Source organism: Archocentrus centrarchus, chromosome 21 (assembly GCF_007364275.1).
Source record: "Archocentrus centrarchus isolate MPI-CPG fArcCen1 chromosome 21, fArcCen1, whole genome shotgun sequence".
Taxonomy (NCBI): Eukaryota; Metazoa; Chordata; class Actinopteri; order Cichliformes; family Cichlidae; genus Archocentrus; species Archocentrus centrarchus.
Window position 1 is genome coordinate 22,220,824 of NC_044366.1, and position 21,985 is coordinate 22,242,808.

Sequence of the window (21,985 nt, forward strand, 5' to 3'; positions counted from 1 at the left end):
CCCAGTTACACACCGTCTTCATACTTGATTTTATATTTTCACAAGCTTTAAAGAACTCAAACAGCCTGTAGCAAACAAAACAATAATAAAAAATAAATTGAATGATAGGAGGACATGGTTGATACTCATCATCTTAGCAACTTGGTGAAAATCATGGTAATACTTACGGAGTGACTACCTTTACATTTAAAGCTGGTCATATTTAAAGACAATCGTATTTCAGCATTAATGCTAATCTGGCTGGTATACATTTGGACAGTGCATTTGTCCCTAAATTGCGAGAAAGTGTGAGCTGAGAGCTGTGGTGTAAACACTGAGCTGGTGGGTTTTCACTACACAGCCTTTAGGTACCTACGGAGTCTCTGGTTAGTCTCCGCCCTTCTTCACAGAGCGTGTAGTTGGCTAAAAACTTGCATGATACTACTCGACTGTGTGCACTTTTGTCGCTTATCTAATACAGTTTGAACATCAACATCTCTGAAGGTCTAAATTTTAAAAGGTATGGTTATTTCGGAGATATTTGGGTGTTGTAAGGAAAATGTAACACACTGTCGTCATGTTTTGTCGCGTCTGGGGTGTTCCCGCTATTTTGTGTCGCTAAAGCAGCAAAGCTAAACTAGCTAGCTTGTTGTTGATTCCTAGTCAGCCTACTGGGAAGAGGCCGCCCACCTTCGAGGCTGAAACCCACAGTATTAGCCAACTTTCACAGAGGCTAGGCTAACCCTGGCTCCCCCGCGGACTTTTGCTTCCTCTTCGGCTTGAAAATACAAATACCACTGGCTGTTACACCAGTCGTTAGTTAGCTGTTTTGCTAGCAGCACAGTGGAGAAGCTGCCTGCTGTCGCGGTGCTGATTACCGTCCAGCCTCAAACTCACGGTGGGTATACATCCGGAGGCAGTGAAACAGTTTTTTTGGTACGTTCTTCTCCTTATAATCCAATTTCATCTATAATCAAGCGTTGTTTCGGTGTATCGCGGTCGTTTTCCTCTAAAACTCGTTGTTGGATCGATCAGCGCCGCTCTCGGAAGTCTTGCATCGCTGTAAAACCTTAGCCAGGATTTCCGGCTCCTTTCCATTTGCCCTATGCTGTTTTGTTTCCGTTTATTCTATTTCCGTTTTAAAAGTTTTCTACGTGCAGAGTTAAAGTGTGCTTTAACAAAGATTTGTTGAAGTTACGAAGCGCACGGAGTTTTTAGGATATTTTCACGGTTGTTTAGCACGCAGGGACCGATGGTTGTGTAATGCGCTGCCTCGCCCCGCGTTGCTATATTGAAGCTAACTTTTTTTTGTAGGCCTGCTTTACTGTACACGTGTAGCCTAACGCATAAATTTGAGTTTAGTGAATTTTCCCACCACATGTTTTGGACGTGTAGTTTTACTTGGTCACTATTTTCTGTGACTACTGGCCTACCAGTTGGCCTTAAGAAGCCACAGCCTCGCCCTCGAGTTGGCTAACGTTAGCAGTCAGTGAACTGTTGTAGACGGCCAATGAGGAGTCGAGGCTGAGAGGCCTTTATGGTGGAAAAAAACACACCAAAGTGCCCCGTTTTATTTAGCAGTCACATTTTATTTGGATTTTTATGTTTCGTTTTAGTGGGGGCCTCATTTTTATTGGCCCAGCAACATGTTTTAGTTGTTTGTATTACTTCCATTTATAGAATTACAACAGAAACCGTGTTATTGTAGTGAAATTACCTTGTTAATACCTACTTTTTTTACTTATATTTTTTTGGAAATAATTACTAGTTTAGTAACTTATTAGTTGATTAGAAAATCTATTAAAATATGTACTGTTTAAAAATAAACATTAGGTTAGAAATGTATTAGTTCATCAAAGATCTATTAAGATATCCACCTTTTATTTTCTTTTTAAAATTAATTATTTTGTTATTTATTAGAGGATTAGAATATAATCAAATTAAATAGTCTTGCAGTTAATAGCTTCTTATTTTTAAATACTGTGTTTGGAAAGAAAAACTTTTTCCCATACCAACTTTGGCTGTTTAAAATAATTTTGTGCTAAAAATATTTTTAAGAAGTATTTATTTACTTTTTTTTAATGATTGGACTAAAAATAGCAGAAAAATGCATAAATGTGTGTAATACCAGCTGGGATAGGCTCCAGCCCAACTGCGACTGTGAATTGGATAAGCGGAAGAAGGATGGATGGATGTTTTTGAAAAGTAATGTACATAAATGTAGTGTCCTGAATAGATTTTAGAGATGTCTAATTAAAATGACCCTTTTAATTTAACAGTGGCTTCTTTTGGCTGCTTCCTTTAGGGGTCACCATAGTAGCTCGTTTGCTTCCATCTCACTCTATTTCTGGCACTTATGTCACACCAACCCTCTGCATGTTCTTCTCCACTACACTCAGAAACCTTCTCTGGAGTCTTTTCTTCCTGTCTGGCAGCTTCATCTTCAACATCATCTGTCTAATATATACACTATCCCTCCTCTACATGTCCAAACCATCTCAACTTTGTCTCCAAACTGCTCAGCCTGAGCTGTCTCTCTGATGTACTCACAGCTAAATATAACATCGTCCACAATTTTGCTAATAAAGCTGTAACTGATGTTTTCACTGCTTTTAGACTTGAGTTTTAAAATAAACACGGAAATGAGACAAAGGGAAAGGCTTGACAAAGTTATTTTTGTGTAAACATAATTACACATGAGTCTCGGGGTATACACAAGTATGTAAAGTATGTATGTTTCAATCTAGTGAAATAGCAGTTAAAACTAGCCACTTCTTTTGTTTCACTGTTGTGTTTTGGTCTCTAAATCATGCTTAAAGTTGCAAAAATGTCAGTGTTTTAAAGATTTTTATATATATATATATATATATATATATATATATATATATATATATATATATATATATATATATATATATATATATGCAGGAACGCTACAGTGTGTCAGCTTAAATAATTATTTATGTTTAGCTGTTGTTTTAGCAGTGCTCTACTTAATCCTGCATTTGTGAACATCTTGTATTGTAACTTTTTTAAATATTACTTTCTGATGCCTTATTTCTGGCTGTTATGATGTGGGGCTGCATCACGAAGGGCATCAGGTGAAGAAAAAAAAATCTGCCAACTCAAACATGTTTGTTGATTCTTTACTTTTTTGTAGATTATCCCATTGGCAGTGTTTTTTGTTTAATTTGTAACTTAATGTTTGCATTGGTAAAACTTTCTCAATCCTCCAACAGAATGTCTAAAAGTGAGCCAGAAGAGATGATAGAGATTGAGATAGACGAACGGGAGAAACAGGCATGCCTGGAAGAAGGGTAAGAGAGATAATTACATGAATAAACAATTCATTTCAAATTACATGCCCCTTCTCGTGCAGCAGCTATATTTTTACTTTTCTGTCTCGTGTTCTCTGGTTTATAGTGTCGAGGAACAGACCATCACTGCGTCAGACCTGATTCAGCAAGATATCGACATAAATGAGCCAATTGGTAATCTGAAGAAGCTTTTAGAGCCTCGTATCCAAATCTCATTGGATGCTTATGAAATCTGCTTGCAGGACATTCAGGTAAAAATTTGCAAATAAAGCCTATTGTGATCTGTTCATGATTAGATTGCCTTTGTTTGGTTCTGGGCTGAACTGTTTCTCATTGCTGTTATCTCACTTTCTCTGTTGTGTTCTTGTTTTTAGCTCCACCCTGATCACAGTCTCTTCGATCAGGGAGTAAAGACTGATGGCACAGTGCAGCTCAGCCTGCAGATTATAACCAAACCAGGTACCAAAAGTGTGACGCATTTCATATCAAGTACTCCAAATGTCGGTAACAAACAAGTACATTTTAAAATGTGTGTTTTTACTTCTTTTACTTTTCCAGGAGAGGAGAAACTGAACATTTTGGAGATCGTAAAACCAGTAGAAACAGTAGAAGTAGTGATTGATCCAGATGCAGCAGGAGAAGAGAGCGCTCTGGTGGAGGAGGGACAGCTTATTGCTGTAGAGCGGTCTGCCCTGTCTGATGAGACCTCAGAGCAGGTTACACGTTGGGCCGCAGCTCTTGAAGGCTACCGGAAAGAGCAGGTCCGCCTAGGCATACCATACGGTGAGAAATACTTCAATTAAATACCTTACTGTGGTGGAAAACAGTCCTTAATGTGCTAACAAACAAACGGTAATGCGTGTGGCTTCTCTGTCTCTCCTCAGACCCTCTGCTCTGGAGTGCTGATCAGGTGATCCACTGGGCTGTGTGGGTAATGAAGGAGTTCAATATTGATGAGATGGAAATAGGCAGCATTCACATCCCAGGTCGAGAGCTCTGCATTTTCACCCAGGAGGAGTTCCTTCAGAAAGTGCCCAATGGAGAGATACTCTGGAGTCACCTGGAACTCCTCCGCAAATGTAAGTCTAACAGAAGTGTTGGTTTCAGCTGATGGATCCAAAGGAGTTTTCAGAAGTCCACAGTGGAAAAGTTCAGCCCAAAATGTAACTAAATATTTTGTGTTAATTTCAGATGTGTTGGCTAGCCAGGACCAGTCTGGAGCAGACGCCACTGTCACTATTGATCAGCGTAAGTGTTGGAGTTAGAAATGAGCCAAAACACGATTAAAAGTAACTCTTTAAATGTCATTAACTCCCTCAGCTGTTAACCAGATTGTTCATTCGGGAGTTGTTTGGGTTATCTTTTCTGATTAGATATGACATAGGGAACCATGTTACTCACAATGAAATGATCTGACTTGCAAATACAGTGCACATTGTCCATGTCCTCCAGGTAGTTCTACTTATAAAACTGTGGATAAATCCATATATTTAACACACAGTTATTTATTATTAAATAGATTCAGATCCAAAACACAGATTATTGAAAAGTCTTCCCATCTGTTCCTCCAGCTGTGCAGATAATCCCAGCTCAAGTGAGCACACCCACTGCTATAAAGGTGTTGAAGCAGAACCGTGGTCCCAGAGCACCTCGTATTTCAGGAGAAGAGCGCAGCTCACCTGGTAACCGCACAGGTAGGACACGGCACACGCAGCAACTCTTTAGACAGCTCACTTTTTGGAAAGTCAGCAAGTTTTCTAAAACTTTCAGGCACGGGGTTTTGTCCGTTTCCAATTTACAATCTGACAGTAATGTTTTTTCCACTCAAATTGAAAATCTAATTGTTTTTAGCCATTTTGTCTGCCAGAACATTCTCAAATGTGCTATTGTAGACCAGACAGTTGAATAAATTCAGAATTATCACATTAAGTAATAGTAAAAATGTGTTAATTGCTACTCAGCTGTGGCTGTAAAATTGCCTATTGATTACAGATGCACACATTTTGTTTGAATAATATTTTTTAAAACATTTTACATTGTTTCTCTGGTGTCAGGCAACAATGGTCAGATCCAGTTGTGGCAGTTTCTGCTTGAGCTGCTGACAGACAAGGACTCAAGAGACTGCATCTCCTGGGTAGGCGAGGAGGGAGAGTTCAAACTCAACCAGCCTGAGCTTGTGGCACAGAAATGGGGCCAACGTAAGAACAAGCCTACCATGAACTACGAGAAGCTCAGTCGAGCGCTCAGGTTTGTTTTGTTTTTTTTGTTTTGTTTAATGGGGACTTTTTTGGCACTCTGCCTAAAGTTTGGAGCCTTACAAGAGACATAAGCCATTTTAAGGCACTGCAGCCCAGAGATTTTACAGAGTGCGTCAAAGAACACAAATGTGTGGTGCAGCTGGATTGACTTTAAAGTCTTTAAGCTGCCAACTTTCCAGTATAAAGTCAATTTAATGCTCAATTGCCCCAGTGTCAAAATAGCATGTTAGCAAGTTGGTGAGGGATCCTCCTGGAGACTCAGGCCTTTTTAAACCAGAGTATTTCCAGTAGTGACAGCATAGGGTTTCCTTCTTGTGCTACATTGAGAAGAGAACTTCAAAAAAATGCACAAACCTGATTATTCTGATATTTTCCTGAGTTTACATGTAAAGCTGCTAAAAGAAAGGATACAGTGATTTATTGCCCAATATTCATTGGTTGACTGCTGTGTGCTTATCTGTTGTGCCCCATCAGTTTGAAGTCCATGTATCTAGAATCTAAATTAATAACTTTGTATGAATGAATTCATGCTTATTCAAAGATGGTGTTCTCAGTGAACATGTTCTTGTCCTGTAAGATATAAAATCTAATGGATTTTATATGTATGATTTTATAACACTGTATGATTTTACTTTGACGTGATTCTGAGTTTTGTATTTCCTTTCAGATATTACTATGACGGGGACATGATCTGCAAGGTGCAGGGCAAGCGCTTTGTGTACAAGTTTGTGTGTGACCTGAGGACTCTGATTGGCTACAGCGCTGCTGAACTCAACAACCTGGTGACCGAGTGTGAGCAGAAGAAACTGGCTCGCATGCAGATGCACGGCATCGGGCAGCCAATCACGACAGTGACCCTGGCCGCCACGACGCTAGACAAGGATAGCTGAAGGAGGTCACATTACAGCGGTCGTCAGGTGGTGTGGACAAAGTGTGCGCTTCACAGCTGATTAGAAACCACACGTCTCTCACACAGAAATGCAAAGCTGATCTCTGATCAGTGTGGATTACCAACTTTCTTATTGTCTTTACAGTTTCATGAGGCAGGTAAAGTTTTCTTTTTTTTAGCTTTTCTGTACTTCTAACGAAGAGAAGCGTGTCCAGGATGAAGGGAGAATGTCTTTCTGATTACTGATTGTTGTGTGCATGTCACTGAATGCTTGAGTGTGACTGAAAAATCCAGTTAAGAGCTTTGTGTTGTGTGCTCCTCGTCTGTAGTTTAGGACCATTTCCACTGTATATACCGGCATTTCATGTTTTTGATAGCCACAATGGCAAGTGTATTTTCATATTTTCCATTTATAGAGGACCCGTTTTGTATTTTATTTAGTGTTTGTTCCCTGAATTATTGGACCCTTTTTGTCCACTAGGGGGAATAAAGTGGCAAGCCTTTTCTTAATGACATTGTGAAGTGTTTGTTTTTGAGGTTGTACTACAAGTTTCAAAATGACAGCCAGCCAAATGATTCTATATACATTCAAAATTTTATTGATGGTATAGTGAGTGTAGAAAGCTTCTACTAAGCAAATGGTTCATTTAACTACACACAGAGGAAGGTCACTGAATCCATGAGAGGAAATAAATCAAACAAACACAATTTGTTTCATCACGAGGCTCCAAAGACACTCAGAGCGAGCATCAATACAGATTGCAAACAATCACCTGATTAAGAGCTTCAGTTAGTGTCTATCCGTGTGTGGGGTGCAATGTGCAGGTGATATGTGTTGTATTTCTCATATAAATGCACAATATGCACGTCACATTCATGGTTACCATTAATAATTTAGAGAGAGGGAAATGTGTTTGTGATATGTGGCAATTTGTTGCCTCTTCATAAGTTGTTATAGACTCAGCAGGCAATGAAATATTCAGCACTGGACAAACAGAAGCGCTGTACACGTATACACGGGAGATGTAGAAAAATAGAATATGAGATCTGATGGAGGAATGTGTGTGAAGAGGAGAAAGTGTCTGATCTTCATAAGAGCTACTTATGAAATGCTCGCACATGACTCCCAACGTGCTGCACTGTACAATATTGCTGACACAGCTAGAACAAGAGGATAAACATGAGGACTTTGGGGGAGGGAAGTGGGAATTAAAATGAAGGAAGATGTCACTGAAATTATTTACAACAAAGATAGTGGAATGATAGGCTTTCATAAAAACGTTCAGTCTGAAGGTTTGATCTCGATCCTCTTTCTAATAAAAATCCAAAGTGCAGCGACAGTTGGCATCGGAGACCTTAACAGCAATAATTTTTGGTGGCAATAATCAAAACTCATAAAATGACAGTGCATAGAATGCAAACAAGTAACACAATCATCTTCTTTTTGGATACTATTACACTTCATATATTACATACATAGAGAGCTTTTTCTTTTTTTTTTTGCCCATGCAGCTAACACAACAGTGAAGCATGGAGATGAGCATAAAGAGCTAAGATTCAGTTAAAGCAAGTCTGTGTGACGACAAAGCAGACCGAATTCTGAATGCTCGTTTTCTTACTCATATCACAGAGCCACAAAGAAGACACCAGAAATGTACAATCCTGCTAAAATATCTAGAGATGACCCCACCCCACCCCCTCCTGAGGACCTCCACATACAGTATACTTTATCAGTCATCAATATGCCATGCACTACATATACTTACAGCTAACCTCTCTTATATTACACATTAAAAAAGAAAAAAACATTTGATGTTTTTTTTCTGTTTTTAGATATTTTTGATTGTATATATTTTTCTTCATTTTTTTTCCTCATTTTTTGAAAAATAAACCTGAAACACTTTAATCGTGCAACGGGTCGCTCTGAGAGCCCTCACTGGGGCAGTTTGAGGAGCAATGAGGGAGTAACTGGAAGTTACCGGTCTCAGCTGTGGGCGTTGCACTGCTGTGACGTCATAAACAGCCAGCCGGGGTTTCCGGTACAAACACTATGAGAACTCTAGGGGCTGGCTGGAATGTGCAGGTGTAACAGGGTACCACTGTCTAACCAGGTTGCTGGGAAATGTAAGGTCTGTACAATCAAGGGATTTCAGAAGGCTTTGTTCCATATCACTTTTCTTTAGCCCAACCCCCTGACAAAGGGTTATCATTTTCTTACTTTCAAAAACAAAAAATCCTCACACCCTTCACCTCCTCATGAACAGAGAACGAAACGTGTACGGGGGCTGAGGCAAAGGAGCTGATTGGAACAGAGCGTAGGGGTGACACTGGGGGGCTCGGGGAAATGTCGGCAAAGCAGCTCTTTAGTTCTGCATCTGCTCGAAGAATTTGTAGGTGGGATTCTCGTAGCCGTTCTGCTGCATCTTGGCCAGGTGACGCTCCTCTGGCGTCACAGCTGCATCCACCTTTGAACACGAGGGGGAGGAGTTACTAAAACACAAACTGTGTTTGATGTAAGAGCACAAATGGAGGTTGGCCTTTTACCTCGATTACACCGTGATGAATAGAAGTGTACTGTTTCTTCCTTAGCATCACCAAGGTAATGACGATGACTGTCGCTATGACAACCCCACCAACCATCAGCCCGATAATGGCGCCTTTATTGGATCTGGCGTCCTCAGCGAAAAACACCTGACATTACAATAAAAGAAACACAGATAGTGATAAATCTCTGAAGGACATGCTGATTGAATTTGTCAGATTTGATCGAATGGTTGTCATACCAGTTTTTGATGGTAAACTTCATATCCAGCACTCTGCCTCTCTTCACTCTCCATCCGCACCTCTGGCATCTCCTCTGGCTTCAGGGCAGATACTGAAACCATAGAATCAAGCACAGAGTTTGTTTGAAATGAAGCAGTTGAAGCAAATTTACTGGTGATTAAAAAAAAAAAGACTGTCCTTTAATACAAAAACAGTGGGAGAAGGTCATTTGACACTGTGGACTCCTAACAGTTAGTAGGATTCATCATCCAGGCACTATGAACCTCTGCACTAATCCATCCAGGAGTTGTTGAGGTCTCTTAACTTTATTGGATGGCAGGACCCTGAAAAACAAGCACAGCCAGGGTTTCTGTCAGTTTATTATTAGAAACCCAGCAGTACTTGGGGTGACTGTAGCTCAGGAGGTAGAGCAGGTCATCTACTAATTGGAAGGTCTGTGGTTTGATTCCTGGCTGCTCCAGTCCGCAAGATGCTGAACCCCAAGTCGCTCTCCGATGTGTGAATTTAAGATACGTAGAAAGCACTTGGGTGTAGGAAAAAAGTGCTTGTATGAAGGGGTGTGAATGGGTGAATGAGGAATGTTGTATACAGTGCTTTGAGTGCTCAAGTAGAGTAGAAAAGCACTATATGAGAGCCAGTCCATTTACCATTTTCAGATCTAAGCTTCAAATTGAACATATTATTTCAAAGTCACCAAAAAATTTCAAAAATTAAAAAAAAAAAATCCCTCTCATCATTGGGAATTTTTTTCATTCATAGCTCAGTGAAACTTCATTGTCTTTTTCTATTGTAAATGAAAATATTCACAATAATGCAACGTGAACTACAGGTTCACTGTGGTATCTATTGCAGCATAGGATTGGCACATAAATTTATGTGTATTTAAATTCGTGTTAATTCATGTTAGTTTGTACCTCACATACATACCAGGCCGTGTGGGGAGTCCTCTGTCCGGAATTGGACGAGCATCAACAGGTTCAACTACAAGAAAATATAGTGTGTAAAGAAAACATCAAACCACATTTTAAAAACAAGTTAATGAAATTTACACACAATTTAGTGTGTATGTGTGTGTGTTACCATGGTTCTCTGTGTTAGGCTGGTTGAAACTCTCAGGGTGAATGAAGCCCAGTCCATCCAGGCCAGGGTCCATAGGGGCAGAGCTGTAAGCCTGATCAGGCATCAGAGCATCGTTACCGTAACTCACCCTGCCATCCACCTGCAAACGCAGAAGAACGTTAATTAGGACACGTCAGTGTGTTGGTGGCTTTGTTTAATAACTCGATCCAATCCTGATGATTATGCACTCAAGATCACTAATAAATTAATGACTACACAGCTGCAGTATCGCTTAATCTAAATCTTTTTCTTCTTATGTCACTTCTCCTCCAAGTCCAACACACTCCAAAAAGGTCAGCATCTACATTTTTGTGTGGCTTTTTTCATCATATCAGTCAAGGTGATTCAATTTATATGGGAGAAAGTGGAGTTTATACAGGACCCTCCATGTATATGTGAGTAGGTGCGACCTGACTTACCCGCTCATCACTCTGCAGTGAAGAAACTTGCTGAGACAGCTCCGACTGAACCCTCTGTATTATAACCGCTACAAAGAAATGGCATAAAGTGAGAGTGAGACAGATGCAGTGTGATGACATGCAGCTGAGGAATGTGGCAAGTCAGGAAAACAAGCCAGGTGAAGCCCACACAGTGGCCTAATCACTAGAGGTAATGTCACGGTAAAGAAGCATTTTAGGACTGTTTTACAGTCCTTTAATCAGCGGGCTTCAAACTCACTGTTAAAACATCGCTTTGATTCACACTATAGGAGGTTTAGGGATACTTAATTAGCGCAGGATGTACAGTCACTGCACAGCACAGGTGATAGTATAAGTGTTTAATTACACCTGTTTTCTTAATAAGTAGCAGAATTGGTGCACTCCATTGCTGCACTGGATTACAGTGTAACAAATGAAAGATGTTAAATTTATTATCTGATGTTGTCGCTTTCTTTTTATGAGCTGGAGAGTCTATCCATTAAGTATTGCTTCATGTTGAAAGTCATCCAAAACCACTTCCCTCCGTATTTTTCCATCATCAGATATGGGAAGCTTTAGTTACACATAATTTGCAATGTTCTGAAGGGAAAGATTAGGAGTTGGCACGCACTTCAAGATGGGATCGGCATAGATACATGTGATCTCCACTGCTTCACCTTTCTTGGCTAAAATCCAAATCAAAAATATCAATCTCTCAGTAAACAATGCCTGCCATGATTTCTTTTTAATCTTACTTTCTAGAATAGCTGGTTTTAAAATACACCTTCCATTGTGGTCCTTTAGGTCAACTAAACACTGACTGCTGGCTGAACAGTGTGCCTTAAGAACTAATTCAGAGAGACTGCCATGTTAATGCTCCCAGTCAGGAAACCGTCCCCTTAACAAAAAAACAAAACAAAAATTTGACCTAACAAGTTTAGTCATCGGCCGTTCCTCTGATTAAAGAAAACAAGCTATTATGTGTTGAGTGAAACAAGTGCTGACAGGCAGAAAAGTTTCTCGATTCTGAAGGAAACAAAACAACTGTTTGACATGACTGCCCAAATTACCATGTGCTTTTAACACCTTCATGTCTGATGAGCATTTGTAAACCCTGCTGAGCTCTTCTTCAGGCCTACACAGTGGCTGAACAAAGAAGCTCCGTAGCGGGACCTTCACTTTTGGTGTGTGAATGAATCACCAAGAACATTTTCAGAGATTTTGCAACTCAATCTATGATCTAATTTTAATAGCTAAAACCAACTGTTGATTACCTAAAAAAAAAAAACAGAAACCACCAGAGGGTACAAAACCAATGATTCCATTTTCATCCTATGTGCCAAAAGCTTTTACTGACAGTTCACGCAAATATGTGTGAGTGTGCACCGCCTGTGGGCTTGACCTTTAAAAATAAGATGTGAATAAACACATACCGACTTGGTTTTGGATCTCATTTGCCACACTGGGCACTTTGTAGAGCAGACCCAATGATTGATTCATCCTCTCATCAATCACAGAAAGATAAGTCAACACCTGGAAATGAGAAGAAGTTTAACGACTCACTTTATTTTCCATTTTAAACCATCATTTAATTCTATGATGCTTTCACTGTTTGTATCAAAGTACCTGAAAGCGGATCTGTGCGGCCTTCTTGGGATCGACCGTGCGGACATGCTCGTAATGCTTCAGGGTGTGCTGCCTGTCCTTCTGCTCTGCACGGACATACTTCTTCAGTAGGCTCAAAACCTGACGGGGCTGGTGGCAGCACAGGCGTTTGTAATCAGTGGGATCATTACATTTTGGATGTGTTTAAATATGTGTGGTTTGCTGATAACACCAGAGAAACTCATTGATCTAAACCCTTCAGCTGACCACACTGCTTCATCCATCCATCTTCTTACACTTATCCTTTTCAGGGTCACGGGAGGGGGCTGGAGCCTAGCCCAGCTTTCATAGGGTGAGAGACAGTGTACACCCCTGGACAGGTTGCCAGCCTGTCGCAGGGCTAAAACCATTCACACTCAATTTCACGCCTATGAGCAATTTAGAATCACCAATTAACCTAACCACACTAACTGCATGTCTTTGGACTGTGGGAGGAGTCCCTGGAGAAAACCCATGCAGACACAAACAAACTGCACTAAGGCCCCAGTCAAGGTGGATTCAAACCTAGGACCTTCTTGCTTTGAGGCAACAGTGCGAAACACCACAACGCCGTGCTGCCCCAGTGACAGCTCTCCTGTTATTAAAATGTAAGTGTGTGTGGACATGCATGTACCCGTGGAGGATTGGCCTGTAGGGCACTCAGGTAATTTTCGAGAGCCAGGCGTCGGCGGCTGTTGAGCAGAGCTTCCACCCGTAACATGTGGGTTTCCACCAGCTGTTGTCTCTCCCCTGCTGCCTCCTGCTCCAAAGCCTCCACCTTTTCCTGGAAGTGCTGCAAGTACAGCACATTTCACACCGTCAATATATGTACTAATAGGCTCACTGCAACATGCTAGGAAAACCACAGTCATCATGGAGGGTGGATGAGAAAGCTGCTATAATAATTCTGGCATTTATCCACTTAATCACTGTCCTTTTTTAACTAAGAAATGGTCTCTTTGTGTTTTGCCTGTTTGGAAAGAAGACATCTGCCTTATTTTCACCATTTAATACAGTGACACATTTTCTACCTCAGGCATGACAGAGATATTGGCTGATATTAACTTATCATAGACATATAATTCGACATACATCCCTGCCTGATATGAACAAATTTTTTTCTTTAGCTGACTTAAAAATGATGAAGAAAAGATGCTTGGTATAGTTAAAATAGTTTCATCACAATTTATCCAACAGAGGAGCTCCAGCTCCAAAGATCATCAAACTCTCAGCATTGTCTGCATCGCAGACACGAGTAGCATCGCACCTGAGCAGACTATCGCATGGAGTCAAGTGGCGTGTTCACATAAAGTTACTGACCTGAAATCTATCCTACAGAGCTAAAAATGAGCCCTACTTCAGAGTATCAGCTGCTATATATCAATACTGATTTTTTCAGTCCCTTAAAATCTTGCTGTTGCAAACTGCATGAAAATATTTTTTGCATCTTGTGGGTATACAAATAAACCTCACTGAAATGGCTTGGACTGTAATCTCTCTTATAAATGTACCAGTAACCAAGCAACTAACTTCTGTTTCACCGAAACTTTAGTCTGATTTGGCCAAGATAACATAACGTAACTATATTTGGCACTTTACAGCAGACACTGTGGAATGTTTTCTACCTGGATGACTGCTTTCTTGTCGGCACGAGGAAGATTCTTGGCCTGCCTCTCGGCCTCCTCCCACTCCCTCATGACCTGATGTGTCAGATTGAAAGGAAAAGCAAAAGTAGCCAAGTTTAAACTTTTATCAGTCAATATCACAGAGAGGCATGCTTATGATGAAAACACGCATACTTGGGACATCTTTTCACGATGTTTGGCCTCCAGACTTTCTTTGGCCTTCTGGAAGTCGTTGTGCTCGTTGTCGTCCCCAGGCGATTCAAGGTAGCGATCCACAGCGTCTGGAGGACTGGGGGCCATCGTGGGCACTGGAGGAGACCAAGGGAAGAGCAATCGAACACAGAGCAGGTGAAGGCAGACCGAGATGCAGAAGAGAGACAGACAGAAGACAGTCCAGAGGATGTACGAAGTGGAAATGCAGGAAAAACACTGATATTGGTCAGCTTGGAACCCACAATCTAGTTGTTTGACAAAGACGCGGGTTAAGAGATTAGGTACACACAGAAAATTAATTGAAAATCTACATAAATAATAACATAAGAGACAAACAGGTTATCAGGGGACAAAAAGTGATGAGTTTGCCACAGTTTGTGTGTTTGCGTGCGTCCATCTGTTTAATGTGGGAGCCTGGAGATAAGATGCAAACTGCTGAGTCAGGATCAGGGCAGACTGCACCACTGATGAGTTCACTGTGAGGAAACAGCAAATCAGCCCATTAACTTGAAAGAGTGCGTTTCCCTTTTCACACACACACCATCAACAACACTCAGCTGGTTAAGACATACTGATGACATCTTTCCTACTACAGGGCTGCAGGAGCAGACACTACACATTTATAAGCGGATACTACAGTGAAAAGCATGCAGACACATTTGCATAGAAATGCATGCAGGCACAAAGTGACATTCAATATTCAGTCTTCACACTGCTTCATCCACATGTTGTAAGTTAGCTGTGCTGGTTAGAAGTGATTAGATGAGTTATTAAATTATTTGGAGGTGAATGGCTGCTTTATGCGACTGTCTCACGGCCACTTTCCTTCTTCAGAGTCCCTCACTTGACCTGCTGGCTTTTGCACTATTTTCTTTCAGTACAGTGTTCAGACCTCATCCAGCAAACTGCTGACTATGTCAAAGTAAAACGAAAACTAAAATGATAAAACTGACGATAATTTATATTTTTTCTTTTGTCCAAAAATTCCACAAGAACAGGAAAACAATTAAGAACTGATTGTTTGTGCAGTGGAAACTCCATGCTAGCCATGACAGCCTAACCCTAACAACTAAAAACACACACTGTTCCACTGAGTCACACATTCCTTCAATATGGCTATACACAAACACTAGTTTATCTTAATTCAACCCTTCAGTCATTATTATAGTTAAACAGTCATTAATCTTGAACAAAGAACTAGGATTTCAAAAGATCTACACACCATGTTATCTCTCACAAGTGACAGCATGGCTGTATTTCATCACCGAGCCAACACAGAGTGAGTAGGTCATTGTGCACACTGCGCTTGTCAAGAGTACACAAGAACAATCGTGTATACTGCGCAAACATTTCTTCCCACTCTTTCTTAGCAACCCCCCACCCCCACCCACGCCCCCCAATAAGCATTTGTGTAACACTGTGTGAGAGCTCCGTGCACTGCAGTGAAGTCTACCAGAAAGTGCAAGCCTTAGGATGTTATTTATTTAGTTATCTTTAATTATCTCAGAGACCTCAAACAAAGCCCAGTTAACCCTAATACATCTTAAATTAGCTTCCTAAAGCTAGATGAGTTAATTGGTGCTACCATCATGTTTGGCTGCTAAATTTGAAACTACTTCCAGCAACTCATTATCTTATCATAACAGTTATCAGGCCAGCTGTTGTCTCTTTGTTTTTACTCTTTTGTGCAAGCACAAGCTGACTGGTTGCTGGCAGCTTATGCTTGAACAGACTTAGGGGGTTTGTTCTTTTTACCTAAGAAACCAAATAAACATAATTCCCCAGACTGTCAGCAGTTCTTTTGAACACTGTAGTTGTGCCCTTTTCTTTTTTCTTAAAGATTTTTATCTTTCTGTTCATTTATTAAGGAAAAAAAAAGCTATCCAAACCTGCCTGGCCCTTTGGGTAAAAGTAAACCTAAACCTAGTAACTGGTTGGCAGTTACTAGGCAACAAGAACTGCAATCAAGCATTTGCGATAACTGGCAGCGAGTCTTTCACATCGCTGTGGAGGAACTTTGGCCCACTCTTCTTTGTAGAATTGTTTTAGCTCAGCCACATTGGAGGGTTTTCAAAACTGCACAGTCGGTTTAAGATACCAAAGCATCTCAAGCTGATTTAAGTCTGAAATTTGACTAGGCCACTCAAAAAAACTTCATTTTGGTTTGGTTTTTGTTCATTCGTTCAGAGGTGGATTTGCTGGTGTGTTTCCAATCATTGTCCTGATGCATAACCCAATGAGCTTAAGCTTCAGGGCACAAACTGATGGTCAGACTTCCTTCAGGATTTTCTGGTAGAATACAGAATTCATACAGCAAGTTGTACTGAAGCAGCAAAGCAGCCCCAGACCATCACACTACCACCACCATGTTTGACTGTTGGTATGATGTTCTTTGCATGAAATACTTTTAGTTTTACACCAGATGTAACAGGACTCAAACCTTTTGAAAAGTTCAGCTTTTGTCAATGATAGAATATTTTCCTAAAAGTCTCAGGAATCAACAAGGTGATTTTTGGCAAATGTGAGATGAGCCTTTGTGTTCTTTTTAGTTAGCAGTGGTTTTAGATCGTGCCATGATGTGTTGCTTTTTGAGATCTTTTGGCCTACTTCACATTGTCAGACAAGCTCTATTTCAGTGATTTCTTGATTCAGCATGTGTGGCAGCCTGGGTGTGGCTAGTGAAACTGCACTCAGCTTTCCAAAACTGATTAATTACAGTTAATTCATACAGGAGGGGGCAGTTACAATTTTACACGTGGCCAGATAGGCTTGGATAGCTTTTTTTCCTGTTAATAAATGAAATCATCATTTCAAACCTAAATTTTTTATTTACTGGGGTTATTCTTGTCTAATAATAAAAAATTTGAAACATTTAACATCTAATTTTTCTTTCCAATAAAAGATACAATTTCAGTCTTGCTTAATAGTCAATACAAAAAAAGAAGATGAGGAACTAAATCCAGTTGTCTGTGCTTTGAGAGGCTAAGAAGCCTCAGACAGTCAGGACAGTGAGAGACCGAGAATGAATGAGCCAGAGAAACAGTCTGCAGCAGCCTGAGGACAGGAATCAGGCTCCTGATGTGGAAACTTTAGGCTGCGGCTCCAATCCCGGGACTTACACGAGCTGCTGCAGACAGCTAGGCAGTATTCCTCCGACTCAAAGTTATTCCTGTTGCCCCCACAGCCCCCAAACAAGAAGGGGACACAGCGGCCCGTCTCAGGCATGAAGTACCAACGCTCCAGCATGGCGTGACACGGGCCTGACTCAGCACGAGCCCAACAAACCGCTGAGACATGTACACACAGGCAAATTAAAAAAAAATGAATGCAAAAGGTGAGGTTTGGAATTTAATGGGAAACATAAAAGCAACTCAAGAAAGCAACACATGATCGAAACCAAACCACAGACACAAAAAAAAAAAAAAAACCAAACAAAAAAAACACAAAATGTAAAGATGTAAAAAAAAAAAAAAAAAGTTGAATTTCTCACCTCTAACAACCTCTTCAACTGACTCGGTGGTGGTGGTTGTAGTTGTCGTCATTGCAACGTTAGTGTTGCGATCATCACTATCCCGCTCATCTGTCATGACATCTTCCTCGTCTTCTTCATCTCCATCTCCGTTTTCATCCCTTTCAAAATTTTCCACCTCTTCATCCTCATCCTCATCATCCTCCCTGGCGGCCAGCTCTGTGTCCGCTGGACGTGTCATGCTGCGGACGAAATGGTTGGTTCAGCCTCTGTATCGACAGGTGTATGTGGAAAGGGATGAACGTTCATAAGTGATAGTACCTGTTATCAGAGTATTCGCTCTCAGCTCCACCCCACCAGACATCAGACTCCTCCCCCTCAAGCTCTGCACTGTCTGACTCTCGTTCAGTCTCAGCCGGGCAGCACACAAACTCCACCCCTCGGAAACGGTCAATACCACATGGCAGCAGCATCCCGTAGTCGTGGAGATTCATGGAGCGGTCTCCGCACGACTAATTTTAATAACACACAGAATCCAAAATCAAACACCATACATTCAATCACTTTAATCCTTAGAGAGAGCTTATCGTGGTGAACCTTGAAGCCTGATCTATGGCTTATTTAATACAAATGGCACAGAAAAGCACAAAAGTAAATCAGAAGAAAGTGACAGAGAAGGTCGACGGCAGTTGGAGGGTTGGAGGGAGGAGGAAATTAAAGGGAGTGCTGAGTCATTCAGTTTAGCTACCACAAAACCAGATGGATAATGAGTGAGGCAAACAGACACAAAAAAACCATTGGAGTTAATGCAGCAACAATGATTGCTGCCTTTAAACCCATCCTCACCTCTTTGGCTACAGTGTGCCAGTGCAGGTGGCTCTCGCACTGATCCATACGCTCCTGGTGCAGAAACTTGCACTTGTCAGGAACGAGCAGGGCGTCGCTCACAAACTCACCTACTGCAATGTGAATACACCTTTGTTTCAGTTTATATGCGGTGTACTCTTTTAAAGTTGCAACCATGCAGAAACACACTCACGGAGTTAAAAACACACTAAAACAACTTACCCAGACAGCGGTATGGCACCACGATGTGTGTGTGACTGCGGCATTGCCTGCGGCCTTTCTTGCACCAGTTGGAGATGCTGACAGGCTGGTTGGCCTCCACAACATTTGTGATCTGCAGCTCTGGGTACACCTGTGCAAACAAGGGAAATTTGTTCTCACTGCACTGCCTTCTGCCTCTCTTTCTCTATCTGTCCCTTTCAGTTTCTCTCTCTCTGCAATGCTGTATCGCTCAGTTTAAATACCTCCTGGCAGTACTGCAGAATGCCCTCCTTGGTGCCAATGCAGCTCTTGGTGCCGGAAGGGTCAGACTCCCATTTGCCACTCTGCACGTTGATGTGCATGTTGAGCTTCCCGCAGAACATGGCCACCTGGGGCTCGGTTAGCAAACCCACCGAGTCATCATCAGGCACCTGGATGGGAAAAGATAAAAGAAAAGTGTCAAAATCTCTAAAGTATTACTTATCTAAAAATATCGCCTTATGCAGCTTATATATACTAAGTCCCTCTCAATTCATTCTTCTATAGTCTCCATATATAAAGTAGTGAGATTAGTAAGTCATAAGGATAAGGCTTTTAAATACCTCTACAATATCATTGCACGTTTAAGTCATAATATAAATAAATTTTTAAAATATGGCTGCATTAAGCCTAAGATAGGGAAAATCCAGTTTCATCCCTTTGAGCACAGAAGAAGCCAGAAAGACAAGTATTACAGCCACAGCAGAAAGACAAGTGTTACAGCCACAGGGCAGCACATGTGCTCTTTTGTTAGTCTGTCTTTCATATCTGACTTTACTCATTGCCTCTATTAGAGAAACCGCAACGGGAGTGTGAGGAAGGGCAAATAAAAGCAAACCACAACCTAGTAAAATCCAGCTCTGAATAAATAAGAATCCCAAAGAATCTTTTGGCCTTGGCAGTCGATTCACTGGGATATCGCTATCAGCACTTTATTTTCCCTTTCTTTTTGTTTGGTACACAATTGGAGGAAGCCTCGATGTGTCTTGCCTTCTGGGGCCTTGATTTCCTAGCAGATATCACAAGAGTGCTGACTCTGCACACTGACAAAACATTAGCCTCCAAGCCATCTGTTGCCAATTTTTAAGCGACTAATTCTGACCTTATAGGTTTACCTGCAAATAATTGCACACAATAACTGCAGAAAATTAGACTCCTGTGAATATGTATGTTACAGCCCACTGTTTGCAGTAGCTGGTCTCGTCTCCCCTCATCGGCCTGCTACATTACCCCCTCGAGGACGCAGCTGTAAGCAGCACAGCACATACCTGAATACAAAACTAATTATTCTGTAGAATATGTGATATATCCTTCTACACACAGCTGTTCACCAATATACTGTATTACTGATTCACATCTTTCACATATATCGCGTGTTTAAATGTTATAGCCTCAGCCAATTTTTTTCAAGAAGCCACTTGTGACAAGTAAACCGCTCCAGGATTCCTCTAAAATAACTTTATTTTGTTCCTGCAGGGCTTGTATGTCCTTTTCTCATTAATACAAACATGCAAAAGAGAAAACGATATTACTACCACACAATAGGTGTGTTGGAGTAACCTGGAAAGTGAATAAAACAAGTCTCTCCATGTTTATCACAATTACAGCCTCTATAATACCAAAGCCTACAGTAAGTGTGTAAAACTAAAGGCAGCAGCTCACACGACATTCACTGGTATGGTGTGAATGTGCCCTGCATAATTTTGTATTGGAGACATTTCACTGCAGCACACACAGGAGTTGGTGTGCCAGTACAGTGAGCCTGCAGGATTAAAAAATCATAACCTCCTTCCCAAGTTATTTGCGCCCCAGAACTCAGCGTGATTATGAGAAAATGGCACTAACTGATTTATGCATATATTGCAGTGCAGGTCATATTCATCCTATTTCCAGCTGCTCCAGAGAATCATATCTCTCTGCGGTCCATCAGGGGAGCAGCAAGCTGCAGGCGCCATCTTACTTGTGTGAAACTAATAAGGCTGCATCCTTCTTTTTTTCCGTTCTCCTCAGCAGTTTCACCGGCCCGCAGCCGCAGCTCCGCCGGACCGAGTGGCTCGGCGCCACATTAGCAATGCTAAAAAAAATAAACAATCCCTCCGTTGATGAGTGTCAGTGGACAAGTCTGGGTTATTCACACAAAACCTAAACCCTTCTTGCTATCTTGGGAGGGTTGTTAGGTTTAAAGCCGTCCAGATATTTAACCCTGGCCACGCATTTATAGCTATGCTGTCAACATAATCCGAGTCATTTACTAGAAAAAGCTAGCCACAGTTAGCTTCCCACACACTACTCGCTGCTTTAATTTGGCAACAAAACGCAGTTGTTTAACTGTTACTTACGGCTCTAAACGTAAAATTCAACATAAATGAGAAAGGAAAACACTTCGTGACTAATAAAAACATCAAGCATAGCAAGGCCAAGCTGTCAATCACTGACATCTAACGGTAGGCCGCGGTAGCATTGTTGACATTCCTGGTTTGATAGTTTATTCTGCGCAGTAAATCTGTGTACACTGCTGGTCTGCGATTAAGATGAATCCACGGGGCATCTTTTCACCTCTGTTAAAAACAGAGAGGATCCATTTACTGGATTAAACGCAGTATGGGCCGCGGACAAGCCCTTTAATCACGTTATCTTAGGCAACAGCGCCTTCTAATAGCTCTTATGTCATACATTAGCAGCCACGCCGTCCCGTTATGACTGCATGCAATTTGTAAATGTTATTTTGAAGCGTTATGCACATTTGACACGGTGTGTGTGGGGGGAGGAAGTGGGGAAGAGGGTTACTGTTTGACAGCCACGGTGGCAGGAGTCTGGGCCGGGGAACGGTTAGGCGACGCTCCGCCGCAGGCTGCGGTGTCTCCGCTACACTCACCTCGGATGAAAGCGTCAAGGTCGCAACCAGTAACAGCACAAACGCCACGTTCTCCCCCATACCGTCCTCACGGTGTCCAGCAGCCCCGTTATGTTCACGATTTGTCCGTTTACACAAAGAGAAAAGTCGGAATACGTATCGACGTAGTGACGGCTGATAGTCCCGATCCCGCAGATCCCTCTGTGTCCAGCTCCCGGTGACTGTGCGGCTGGAGGATCTGTTTGGATTGGTGTGAGCGGGAGGGAGGGGGGAGAGCGCGTCCGTGTGTGTGTGTGTGTGTTTACATAGCAGTGAAAACATTTACAACA

General features: G+C 41.5%; 2 protein-coding genes across 5 annotated transcripts; one reads left to right on the forward strand and one right to left on the reverse strand.

Annotated features, from left to right (window-relative positions):
- The first annotated feature begins 362 nt into the window (after nt 1–362).
- Nucleotides 363–6,953, forward strand: gabpa (GA binding protein transcription factor subunit alpha). 3 transcript variants are annotated; one of them, XM_030757929.1, is made up of 10 exons: nt 363–499; nt 3,219–3,296; nt 3,403–3,547; nt 3,671–3,755; nt 3,855–4,079; nt 4,181–4,375; nt 4,488–4,544; nt 4,868–4,990; nt 5,351–5,543; nt 6,222–6,953. In XM_030757929.1, the coding sequence occupies exons 2-10, from the start codon at nt 3,220–3,222 to the stop codon at nt 6,442–6,444; spliced, it is 1,323 nt and encodes a 440-aa protein (XP_030613789.1). In that variant the 5' UTR covers nt 363–499; nt 3,219; the 3' UTR covers nt 6,445–6,953. The 3 variants fall into 3 exon arrangements, with proteins under 3 accessions (XP_030613789.1, XP_030613791.1, XP_030613790.1); XM_030757931.1 differs by lacking the exon at nt 363–499 and adding an exon at nt 535–915; XM_030757930.1 differs by lacking the exon at nt 363–499 and adding an exon at nt 535–877.
- A 73-nt stretch (nt 6,954–7,026) lies between these two features.
- Nucleotides 7,027–21,912, reverse strand: appb (amyloid beta (A4) precursor protein b). Of its 2 annotated transcripts, XM_030757927.1 has the most exons (18): nt 21,678–21,912; nt 19,027–19,194; nt 18,785–18,914; nt 18,563–18,675; nt 18,038–18,228; nt 17,738–17,958; nt 17,367–17,534; nt 14,209–14,342; nt 14,035–14,109; nt 13,044–13,202; nt 12,392–12,520; nt 12,199–12,298; nt 10,766–10,833; nt 10,308–10,446; nt 10,155–10,208; nt 9,227–9,318; nt 8,988–9,134; nt 7,027–8,908 (listed from the first exon to the last, which is right to left on the reverse strand). In XM_030757927.1, exons 1-18 carry the CDS (start codon nt 21,735–21,737, stop codon nt 8,807–8,809), a joined length of 2,250 nt encoding a protein of 749 aa, XP_030613787.1. In that variant the 5' UTR covers nt 21,738–21,912; the 3' UTR covers nt 7,027–8,806. The 2 variants fall into 2 exon arrangements, with proteins under 2 accessions (XP_030613787.1, XP_030613788.1); XM_030757928.1 differs by lacking the exon at nt 17,367–17,534 and having other exon boundaries at nt 21,678–21,911.
- Nucleotides 21,913–21,985: the final 73 nt, after the last annotated feature.

Excerpts from the sequence above, each read along its gene's own strand:
- appb (XM_030757927.1), bottom strand. The coding sequence starts at position 21,737 with ATGGGGGAGAACGTGGCGTTTGTGCTGTTACTGGTTGCGACCTTGACG. Across the intron at positions 10,447-10,765 it reads CACTGCAGAGTGATGAGCGG|GTGGATGGCAGGGTGAGTTA; the intron begins GTAAGTCAGGTC and ends CTGCGTTTGCAG. Across the intron at positions 9,319-10,154 it reads AGGACTCCCCACACGGCCTG|TATCTGCCCTGAAGCCAGAG; the intron begins GTATGTATGTGA and ends CTATGGTTTCAG.
- gabpa (XM_030757929.1), top strand. The coding sequence starts at position 3,220 with ATGTCTAAAAGTGAGCCAGAAGAGATGATAGAGATTGAGATAGACGAA. Across the intron at positions 3,756-3,854 it reads GCAGATTATAACCAAACCAG|GAGAGGAGAAACTGAACATT; the intron begins GTACCAAAAGTG and ends TTACTTTTCCAG. Across the intron at positions 4,376-4,487 it reads CCTGGAACTCCTCCGCAAAT|ATGTGTTGGCTAGCCAGGAC; the intron begins GTAAGTCTAACA and ends TGTTAATTTCAG.